This window comes from Ctenopharyngodon idella, chromosome 22 (assembly GCF_019924925.1).
Source record: "Ctenopharyngodon idella isolate HZGC_01 chromosome 22, HZGC01, whole genome shotgun sequence".
Lineage (NCBI taxonomy): Eukaryota > Metazoa > Chordata > Actinopteri > Cypriniformes > Xenocyprididae > Ctenopharyngodon > Ctenopharyngodon idella.
In genome coordinates this window covers 24,285,882-24,297,984 of record NC_067241.1, presented here as the reverse complement: position 1 = coordinate 24,297,984, position 12,103 = coordinate 24,285,882, and the positions used below count along the sequence as shown (strand labels likewise).

Sequence of the window (12,103 nt, the reverse complement as noted above, 5' to 3'; positions counted from 1 at the left end):
TCAGGCCTGGTTCCGGAATCAAATCACTGAGGGTGCTTCTGAAATGTTTGTACAGAGAATTTGACTGCAGATTGTTTTGTAAATGAAGCACTGTATAATGGAAAGTTCACAAAAAAAAACAAAAAAAAAACATCCCTGTTCCTCGAAAAAGCAGGAACGAGATGCTATGCCTCATTGCCTCACTGTGGACATGTCTAGATGTCTCTTCAGACAAAGTTATAACCTGAAGGTGCATCTGTTTCACATTTATTTATAGCCTCTCACAAGCGCGCAATCTGATGACGTCATCATCAGAGGTTATTTAAGCCAAATTCTTGGTGTATTTGCCACACATGCTTCACAACTGGTCGAACAAAGAACATTCTCATTAACATTAATGAAACGCAGCATCTCGTTCCCGCTTTTTCAGGGAACAGGGTTACAGTTAAGTAACCCGAGACGTTTCTTTGCAAACTTTCCATTATACTGTGCCTCATTTACAGAACAATCTGCAGTCAAATTCTCTGAATAAACATTTAACCCTCGACACAATCTATGACGCCATTCAAAATAATCCATCCGCTTGTTCCTGACACTGGGAACCTTCTGAAATCTCTACAATTAAATGTTTAAACAGGACACGTCAAAGTGAACGTTTCTTTACTCTTCTATTTACTCTTCCATTTGTACTCATGTAGGCATACTCAAGTGCATGGATACCTCAGAAAGTGAATGTGCATCTGTATACTGTATCCTGTGTAGACAGCGTCAGTGATTATAATTTATTTTACTTGCATTGACATCGTCAATGTCTTGCTCTAGAGGAGGGCATATGAAAATGTATGCTGTCTTTACATGCTAGCAGAATTATCATAAATACAAGTTTCGTAGTTAAAAATTGAATGTGAACACCCTCTCAAGTCGTATTTACCACTGGCAAAGAGACGATTGCTGCTCTGACTAATATTCTTTATTAGTTTTTCCGCAACAGCTACATCACCTTGTATTGTCGTTAAAGTAGTGCATATTTACTTCAATTAATTATATTGTATTTTTTGTACACAGTGAAAATAGCCTGTATTTGACTAAAATTCCAGAATCGTCAGCAAGCTAACTATCTAGACAGTGTGATGAATGTTTATATGGTTGTTAATGAATGGGACGCTAAATATCATTTTTATCATTTTTTCTTTAATAAGATTTTCCCAATAAATAGGCAAGAATATCTGGTGTCCTTGATTACTTTTTTTTTTTTTTTAGACCTCAAAGCATTTGAATGTGACAAGCTTGTAATCACGACTTCAGAAATTTCCGATAGCATGTGAAAGCAGCAGTATTTGCCTGTATAACGTCACAAATCCCGAATCCTCATAATGAGCCATTTTTGGAGCTTGATTGTTTATAATGAGGAGGATGTTTTAAGCTCTGAAACTTGCAGGATGTTTTTATTGGTACAAAGATCAAGGCAAACTGGATATCTCATATCATGACCACTTTAATGAAGCAGAGACATTCTTACCACAAGCTCAATGATCACAGTCTAAAGGCAAATACAAACATGACTTCCAATGGAAGAAACAGTCTGTGGTCACTGTGGCACTGCTGAGAAACACTTTCTCCTACAAGTTTAGAATTATATGAAAGAAATAACTCTAAAACCTCTTTCCACATTTTTCTAAATGGTAAACGAAAGAGGTCAAAAAGGATTTTATTTCATGTTGCAAGTAAATTTATTAAAATTACTGCCTTATTTTGTGTATTTTCCCTCTATTTTCTCACTTTTTTGTGTATTTATTTATGCTAATGCAATGTCATTCATTCCTCATGCGTATATGTAGAGTCATTTTTGTCATTTACAGTTGTAATTGAGTGAGAACAAGGTTTGTGGTATTGGTCAAAAAGAGGTTTTTGGAAGTGTAACGGCAACAGAACTGGTTTAGAAAGGACTGGAATTGATGGAGCATTTCAATGTCAGAAGCAGGACCTCGTTATGTTAAATGTATTCACACTCTTTAAAATGACATGAAAGAGAACTCTAAATAAACAAACACAAATCCAGACAGAGAGATAGCAGAGGCATCAGACACAAATTCTCAGCTGCTGATGCAGCCTGAATAAGACTTTACCTGTTATTATTGTTAAATGTCAGATTGATTACAGAAGAACAAAACGTTAGATTAGACCTGGCATTGATTTTGAGGATCACTTCATATTGCAAAACATTGGTGCTGCAATTTCATCTTAAAATAAGTGACTAATTTCAGTTTTTAGAAAAAAATCATTTTTAATTACTATGATTGCAATAATGCAGAGTCGATTGTATTTGAAATACAAGGCATACATTAAAATAAATGTACGTATTTAATATTTAAGTTACATAGTATGTGTAATACTACTCATGTGTTCAAGGAATAAATGCTTTGTTTATTTGTTTATTATTATTATATTATATGATATGCATTCAAGTTGGTAGGAATCATAATGCTTGTCAGTTTTCATTTCAACAACGTCAACAAACGTTTGTTAGATCCTGAGTGGATGTGAAGCTGTTGTGAATGATGCGATCATTGGTACAGCACAGCGAATGTTATCAACCTTTCTCAAACATCATAAAACAGCTGACAACCAAGTAATTACTGCTTTTAATGCATTGTCATGGCAGTGCTTTGCTCATATTTACCAAGAAAAATTCGTTGTATGTGCAAGCAGACTTGGCAATAATGCTCTTTCTGATTCGGATTCGAATATATGTAATTGTTTGTGAATCTTGATGCATTTCCACAGTGGGAATCACAGGTTGTAGCTTTCAAATAAAACAAGACATTGCTGACAAAACATTAAAAAAGAGGATTTGATGTGAAATGTCATTTTAATGCCATTGTTGCGGAGGGCCCAGGGGAACAACAACTGATCTGTTTCCTCGCAAATACAGACTGCATTTTGTCAGGATAAATGTGTTTAGCTGTTCATCCTGATTTATATTTTCATTCACTTTTTTATTTTCACTTTCTCTGTCACTTTCCCAGATATACCAAGATGAAGACGGCTACCAACATCTATATCTTTAACCTGGCACTGGCTGATGCACTGGTTCTGGCTACGCTTCCCTTCCAGGGCACAGATGTATTCCTTGGTTTCTGGCCCTTTGGCAATGCCCTGTGCAAAGCGGTCATCTCCATCGACTACTATAACATGTTTACTAGTGTGTTCACCTTGACCGTGATGAGCATGGATCGATACGTGGCCGTGTGCCACCCAGTGAAAGCCCTGGACATGCGGACGCCCCACAAGGCCAAAGTGGTCAATATCTGCGTGTGGGTCTTGGCTTCAGCCATAGGGGTCCCGGCTATGGTACTTGGAGATGTGGAAGTTGACAACGGTGAGTGTGTGTGTGTGTGTGTGTGTGTGTGTGCGTGTATGTGTGTGCACATTTTTGTGATTTATGAGGACACAAATTTGTATAATAACATGCGTATTACACTGGTATTACAATGTAAACATGAAATATGAGGACATTTCATGAGTCCTCAAATTTAAAATAGCTTTAAAACTAAACAATAATACTAAACAATGTTTTATTAAAAATGTAAAAATGCAGAATGTTTTCTGTGATGGGTAGGTTTAGGAGTAGGGGTAGTGTAGGGGGATAGAATGCACAGTTTGTACAGTATAAAAACCATTACGCCTATGGATTGTCCTCACTTAGATAGCAAAACAAACCTGTGTGTGTGTGTGTGTGTGTGTGTGTGTGTGTGTGAGAGAGAGAGAGAGAGACCCTATTTAACTTTTTTGTTTACTTATTTTCTATATTTAATTTGATGAACAATAAGGTTTCATTAGTTTAACCATATTAGGTAACAGTTTATTTTGATAGTCCACCTTAGTCAGATGACAGATAACTCTCACTATGTCAGTTAACTCTCATTAGAATATTAGTCTGTCTGCTTAATATCTTCTAACATTTTATTTAGATGGTTCCCAACAAACATTGAAGTAATAACATGAGCTAATAATGAATGAATGAACTTCTACTGCATTTATTAATCTTAGTCAATAGTAATTTCAACATTTACTAATGCATTTTTAAAATCTATTGTTAGGAACTAACATGAACAAGCAATGTTTTTATTAACGCTAACAAATATTAATGAATACAGTGTTATTGTAGTAGTATTGAGAAACTATTACAGTTTTTAATATTTAAATGAGTTTTTATATTTTCTGTTTTTATTTTAAATTTAGTTAGTTTTTAGTAAAGTTTTGTTGTGTTTTTGCCTTTTTTTTTTTCTAATGTCTATACAGTTTTTGCTCTCTCTTTTTTTTGTTTAGTTTTAGTTATTTTAGTACTTAAAGTTTAACAAAAAAAATGAGGAAAAAAAAAATAGAAATGTTGACTTCTCAACTACTTAAAATGAAATAAAAAAGTTTTTAATATTTTGCCTTATTTAATTTTTTGTTTTTATATTTTTAGTTAAATATAACCTTGTTTCCAAAAAAAAAAAAATATCCAATTTAAATCTCAGAAATATGTCAAATGATGGAAGTAAAGTAGGTTGGAAAAACTGTTTCCTGTTGACTTTAATGTAAAAGATCCCCTCAGCTGCAGAAAATGTGGGAATGATCAATGTATAGCTTACAGGCCAGTAAGTGAATATTAAACATTTATTTAACGTTCAGTTGGGAGCAGGATGTACTAGTACACCGAATAACAAATTATAACACCTTAGACCTACAGGGGAATCATAATATGACTTTATATGTGTGTGGGGTTTGTTTGTCAATAATACATGCACTATTAAAGGGCTTTAAAAAGCACATCAAAGCATTTCAGTGTTAATCATTTTGCTGTTAGGTTCCATTGAAGTTACAGTAATTGCTCTGTACACTGTTCTGAAAGCAGAACCACAGGTGACCCAGAAGGGCCTTTCCTCCCTGTGGCTTTGAGCTCCTGATAATCATAACATTTCCTAATTGAGTGAGGTTTCTTTTTAGAAAAAAAAACAAAAAAAAACTTAAAGTACCTTGCTAGGTTAAATAAATTAGCTGGAAACTGATTTAACACCAGGCAGAGCTCGCCTTTCCAGGTTCCAGGTTGTATATAAAATAAAATAAATTACATTTTGATTTGTGACCTGTTAACTATGTGTCCATCAGTGAAGGTGTGTTTGTAATTGTGTGCATGTGTGACACTTGGGCCAGGTCCTGGATCTCTGCTGTGCCCTCAGCAACAACTCCTCAACACCCTCTTCACTTTTATCCATAATTCATGAACCTAATAGATCCTGAAGAATAATGGATCAGCCCATTTAGATGTATTGGGTTGTGTAAAATAACCTGCTCTGATCTCTAGCTCCCTCTCAGTGAAGTAATCACCACTAAACCAACACATTAGAAAAAGGACAAAGTATTTGCATACAGATGAGGTCTAAACATGATGCTATACATGGACCTATGCATGCATTTGTGCCAATTAGAGGTTATTTTTTTATTATAAGACTTGTTTTATATCCAGAATATATACATTAAAACTAAAAATACTGACCCCAAATTTTTGAATGGTAGTGTGTGTATTCTGTAAGATTTTTTAATGTTTTTGAAATAAATCTCTTATTGTCAAGTGTGGCTGCAATAAAGTGCATGAAGAAAGAGTAGATAAACAAAAACAGTCTTTAAGTCCAAAAGAAACTCTCATGAGATGGCAGAGAATAATGTAACAACCACATTAACATTGATGATACCAGACAAAGAAACTGAATGAACAGAGGGTTTAAATACAAAGAGATAATTAACATAACCAGAAACACGTGCATAACTCAATCAAAAACCATGGAGACAAACTAACAAAGGGAACACAGGCAATGTAGAATATGGTCATGCAGAATTTTTTATATCATCACATTTCCCTCAAAGTCTTGTTACTGTAATATGTCTTGATATTTTAGTTTCTATGTTTTGTTTTTTTTTTTAGTTCACAATATACAGTTCAGATGATCAGTGTTTCTCTCAGCAGAATGTTCAGACAGCTTTCTTTCGTAACACTCTCTCCTCTCCGCTACTGCCAGGCTGCAACATATTTATTTATTCATCACTTCATGCAAGTTGCATTCTGCTGCCTTTGACACTGCAGGGAAAAACAGACAGAAGCAGAGGGAGGGAGGATGACTGAGATTCAGTGTTAGATGTAACGCGTTACTAAGTAACGCGTTTTTGTAATTAAATTACTTATCCACTGAAAAAGTAAAGTAAGGGATTACTGTTCATTTTTAGGTAATTTAATTACAGTTACTTATAATGTACTTGCGTTACATACTGTAAATTAGTTCAGCAGTTCTGTTTAAATCAATATTTAATTTAAAATCTAAATTTGTCGTCTAAAGGTAAAAGTGAACGCTGCCTCTTTAAAATCGTTAGCTATAGTGCAGTTGCGCGTGAGCTTGCAACTTCACACCAGTTGGCTGTCTGAAGATGTCGGCAGAAGCGAGTGGCTGTTTTGCAGAATGGAAATATTCCAATGACTTCATTTTTTTTTTTTTTTTTTTTTTACACAGGTAGGCAAGAACATTACGGTAAAATGTAAGCTATGTCCTAGAGAGAAAAAACTGCGCGGTCTTCAGGGTGTGCTCTCAACCAAAGCGCACACACATAGCCGCCTCTCCCGAGTGTCAAATTTTCGCGGTTTATTACACATAAACGTTCTAATACACACACAGTTATGTAAAATGCCCGTCTTGGCGTATATTCGCGTTGGTTATGTGAATGTGAACAGCATGTGTAACTGCATATTGTCTCCGTCCATTAGGTCTTAGTGACAGCAGCCTTTAAAATATGCTACTGTCTACTATTGGCTGTCTGTATTATAAATGATAATCAAACAACAGAAGAAAAGCTTTAGTAAGGATTAATCTATAATTTATACAGTTATGACTATGCAGAGTTATTTTATATTTGATTATTCAATTTCTGTGGTACTTTTACTTACTACTATTAGACCTACCTGGAAAAAAAATATATAGCATTGTTTTATTTGTATTTTGATGTATTTTTACCGTGGTATCGAGTATTGTGCACTTTTGGTGGTGTCGGTACCGACTACTAGATTTTTTGGTATAGTTACATCCCTATTTGTTACTAAAACAAATTTAAGTATTATAAAGTAAATAAAAGTATTATAGTATATGTTTTAATAAAGTTAAAATGTTTTAAAAAGCTATAAAAGGCTAAACTATTCCATTTTTGACTAAATTATTAGAAGAGTTTCCTTTCTATTGTCTATCCGGTCAAGGTTTATAGGGATTTTAAGAAGTAATTAGTAAGTTACTTATTGAGTCATTAAATTACTTTTCAGACAGAGTAATTAGAAAAGTATTTTAAATACAACATTGATGATGTAATTAGTAATTAATTACTTTTTTGAAGTAACTTACCCAACACTGCTGAGATTCAGAGGTGAAGGGATGTGGATGAATGTCTGTAAACAAATGTCAAGCAGTGTAGATGTTAAGTCTGTGTTTAACTTCTTAGCAAAGCTGTTCCGTCTCAAAATAGCCTTCAAACAAACAACTTGGTCACAACATAGCAAATGATGAAATATAATTGCATATTCTACATTAGTGGTACCATATAAATTCAGAAACACTGCAAACGGTTGCATGTTTTACATATAATTCTATTATTTGCACATATAACTAATACCAACTGGTTGCAAGCATATTTTTCCAGTCTGTTTCCATGAGTCTTTGAAGATGCATGGAGAGCTGTGCTTGTCAAAATCCTGCTGTTTTACTGATGTGATTTGAGTGACTGGTTTTGGATGATATGAATACAAAGCAATTTTGAAATGCCTTAGAAATGATCCTGCAAAATGATTGATTGTATTGGAGAAAAAAAGGGTTATATATGGAAGGCGCTGTTCTCTCGACCGAATTGGAGATTGCCTCTTATGTGCAGATCAGGGGGCAGCTTTAGACCGGTATGACTGATAGATAGATAGATAGATAGATAGATAGATTGATTGATTGATAGACAGACAACAGATTGATTGACAGACAGACAGACAGACAGATTGATTGATTGATTGATTGATTGATTGATTGACCCCTAAACAGCACTTAAAATCAAAACAAACTGGGGTTGGTCATTTTACATGTCAGTCAGGCACTTTCTGTCTTGGTAGGCAGTTCAAATCCAGAATGCATAGAACCAGATTTTAAGTCAAAAGTCTGGCTCTGTGAGACTTGACCACAGGCAACATCTAGAACACTAATGCCAGCTTTCTTTTAGCTAAGATGGGTGAAAAGACCACCTCTTGGCACTTGCAATTGACAGATGTTTCATGGAAGTGATGATGTAGCAGGCAGGAAGTCCAGATTCACACATCTCAGGAATGGAGAGGCTTTTAATGCTCTCAGATGTAGGCTGTCAAAAATGTCAAGAGGAGTGGCAGGGAGAAAATGATTAACTGTGAAAAACATTTTCTGAAAAGGGCATGCTGAATCTGTAAAAATCTCAATATTGTTGAGGGGCACTCTGGAAGATATTTACTTATTCGGTTTTAGATTGAATACAGTGTGATATTCTAGATTTTCTAAAGTTTTTTTTTTTTCTTTTTCAAATTCAATTTTTTACATTTATTGTCAATGGCCATCAGAACAGTGAATTAGCGCTAGGTATTTCGTCAACATGTCTGTAGCAAATTATCTCAAAAAGGGAAATATGAATAATTAATCATAACTTGTTATAATTATTTCATTTATTTAGGCAGATTTGTCAATTAATCAGTGGAAAGGATTCCATTTCTATGGGACATGTCTGTTTCTTTCTGTCTAGTTAGTTTCAAGACTTTTTGTCTTTTTGCAACCAAGGCTTTGTCAAGCCACCATTCAAAGTTTTTGGTTGAGCTTTTTTTTTTTAGGTAAAAATTACAGTTGTAGACTGTTGTATTACAGACTTTTTTTGAATTCCAGTTTAATTCTACTTGCTTGCATTTAATCTCAAATAACAATTCTGCATTCTGTTTGCTACCTCAATTCAAATTCAAATGAAATGTGACTACTATTTTTCTTTCCCCTCAGGCATCGAGTGCATCTTGGTTCTCCCGGATCCTCGCAGTTACTGGGACCCGGTGTTCGGGACGTGTGTTTTCCTTCTCTCCTTCCTGATTCCTGTGGCGATCATCAGCGTGTGCTACAGCCTCATGGTGAAGCGCCTCCGCAGCGTTCGCATCCTATCAGGATCCAAGGAGAAAGATCGCAACCTTCGGCGCATCACGCGTATGGTGTTGGTGGTAGTCGCGGCTTTCGTTGTATGTTGGACGCCCATCCAGATCATGGCCCTGGCGCAGTCACTGGGCTTCAACTTAGCCAGCGTCCAGACGGTGGTGTTTATGCACTTCTGCATTGCCCTGGGTTATGTCAACAGCAGCCTTAACCCCGTCCTCTATGCATTCCTCGACGAAAACTTCAAGCGCTGCTTCCGCGAGTTCTGCCACCCCTCACCATTTGGCCTTGATGCGCAGCAGTCGAGCCGCATGCGCAACATTGCGCGTGAGGTGGCCTACAACTGCAAGACTGCGGATGGGAATAGTAACCCCGCATGACTAGGCGTGGAGCTGCCCCTGGTCAGCCCTGAGCCGCAACCCAATCCAGGGACAGGAAGCTCAAACTCTGAGCTGACTCAGATTACAACACTCTAGCACCACAGTCACCTCCGCCAGGTGGGCGGGGGAAAGGGTTGGGCTAGGAGTGAGGGCGGAGTCAAGTTAAACGACACGTCCTTTTAGGGACAAAGGGGCTCACTTTACAGTGTCTTAATTGGATTTGGATGTTATTGTCTACAATTCTGTTCTTATTCAATAATTATTACACTTTGTCGGTCAGTGTTGCAGCCTTGTACAGATGCTTTTTATGTCTCTCTTTACAACAATCAATGTTTCTCTTGAAATTTTTGACTGTAGGATTTCATGGCCTTAAACATACTTCTGAACCTATGGATTAAGTGTATCAGTCATTTTTGTGGTATTGCCAAGTGTTGGTCTGTACTATATACACTATAGAGTATATATAGTGTATAAACAGTATATTAAATGGACTGTACTATATATATTATATAACTATATAGTTATGTTATGACACGAATCTGAAAATACAGAGACTCGTAAAGCCTGATTGTTATTTAAAAAAAAAAAAAGTTGATATTTTTCTCCGTTTGACTGTACAATAAGCAAAAATATTTTATACTCATGTACGTTTGGTAGCACAGATTCAAGCTTAAAAAATACTTGTAAAGAAATGAAAACATACTGCAAAACAGTTGCTGTAGTGTTCTATTATATATGTGCATTCAATGAAGTTAATCACATTCGAGGCTGTGCATTGTTGAAGATGTCTGTCAGCATTACCTCGATTATTTTTTTAATGTTTTCTGCGCCGCTCTGTATCTTGCTTTGTTACTACATATGGATTCTTCTTGATGAGACAGACAACAAGAGCCAGCACTGTCATGGGTTTACATCACAGACCACTGAATGTGAAAAAAAGAGACTATAAATAAGCCAAATTAAAGAAATATATATTGAAAATGTCAGTGAAATATAGAGAAATTGTACACTTAATGCTTATTCCTGTAAACTTTTACTTGTTATTATGATTGTTTGTTTACTTGCTGCATTGACTGGCTGATTATCTACTTGCATATTTATTGACTGGTGGGACCATTTTCAGATGGACTGAAATCAAATGCCAGCTAGTGCTATGGACGTTTACACCGCCTATATGGGAAATCTTTTTCTCTTCTACATACTTATTAAAGAGCAGTTATCAAAAGACACTTCTAAGTCTTGCTATGGGTGTTAAACACTGTGTTTATGATTAAACATTCTCACTAATTTTGATATATATACATATATATATATATATAATATAATATATATATATATATATATATATATATATATATATAATATAATATATATATATATATATATGTATATATATATATAAGGCTATCTCAAAATAACATTATCGCAGGATGATAACCTTATATATATATAAGGCTATCTCAAAATAACATCTTGTGATAATGTTGATTGAAAGGTGCAGGAACAAAATATGTGAACCCTTGTGTTTCTTCATAAATTTCAAAGTCAGGATAAACAACACATTTTATGTCTTTTTTGAACATACTGTGTAAACTTTCACAGTGCATGGTGCATTTAATAACAGTTTGGCCCACCTTTGATGACAATAACCTCGACCAAACAATTTCCAATTGTGGATCTTACCTGCACAAATTCCTCTTTACAAAACTTTTCAGGTCAACAATATTCTTGGATGTCTGGTGGCTCTCTTGAGGTTGTCACACCGCAACAGCTTGAGATTGTCTACAATGAACGAGACAAGGTGATCATTGCAAATCCATTTGTTCTTCCTGTCAGAAGTTGCACGAGCGCTTGAAGTATGTCAGAAATAGAACATCAGTTTAATGTCACTTCGCGCGGTGCCGCATACAGTGTAGACAGCATTACTGATTATAATGAGTTCTATTTGCTTTTGTCACAATGCTTGTGTCTGGTGTAGACGCGGTGGCATTCGGACCGAGAGCTCTGACTGAGCCACACGTTGAAGCAATTCTGCTGTTGATTTGCTCTTGAGCTCCTTTGTCTTGTTGGATCACCCAAGTTAAAAATAAAGGACATATGGGCTTGTATTTTCCAGCTATATGTCCTGATAAACAGAATTAATTAATTTTGTCAATGATAACAAGCTGTCAAGTCCTTCAGGCAACAAAGCAGCCCCAAAGCTAGTTATTCACATTCTTTTTCCACCCTACACCATGAAAATTTAAACAGTGGGTTTAATAAATAAATGAAAATGTATAATTGTTTGTGTGTTATTGGTTTGAGCAGACTGTGTTCATCTATTGCTGTAAAAAAATTTATGATAAAGGATTCACATACTTTGTCTTGCAACTGTATATCTCAACTAAGAAAATGTGTAAATGAGATGCACCTCAGTTGCACAGTACAGCATGTATATCTGCCATCATGCTTCATTTCACAGATCGCTTTGTGATTGTTAAAGAAAACAAAACCTTAGATGTGAACATGTCTTGAAATTTGCAGGAATTA

The 12,103-nt window shown here is 35.5% G+C and overlaps 1 protein-coding gene across 1 annotated transcript in view; it reads left to right on the top strand.

Moving 5' to 3' along the window:
- Nucleotides 1-10,803, top strand: part of oprl1 (opiate receptor-like 1) — a 43,971-nt gene extending 33,168 nt beyond the window's left edge. The window contains exons 3-4 of the mRNA XM_051881020.1: nt 3,006-3,358; nt 9,051-10,803. Coding sequence (XP_051736980.1) covers nt 3,006-3,358; nt 9,051-9,574 — 877 coding nt within the window. The 3' untranslated portion in view covers nt 9,575-10,803. The remainder of the gene's footprint in view (nt 1-3,005; nt 3,359-9,050) is intronic.
- Nucleotides 10,804-12,103: the final 1,300 nt, after the last annotated feature.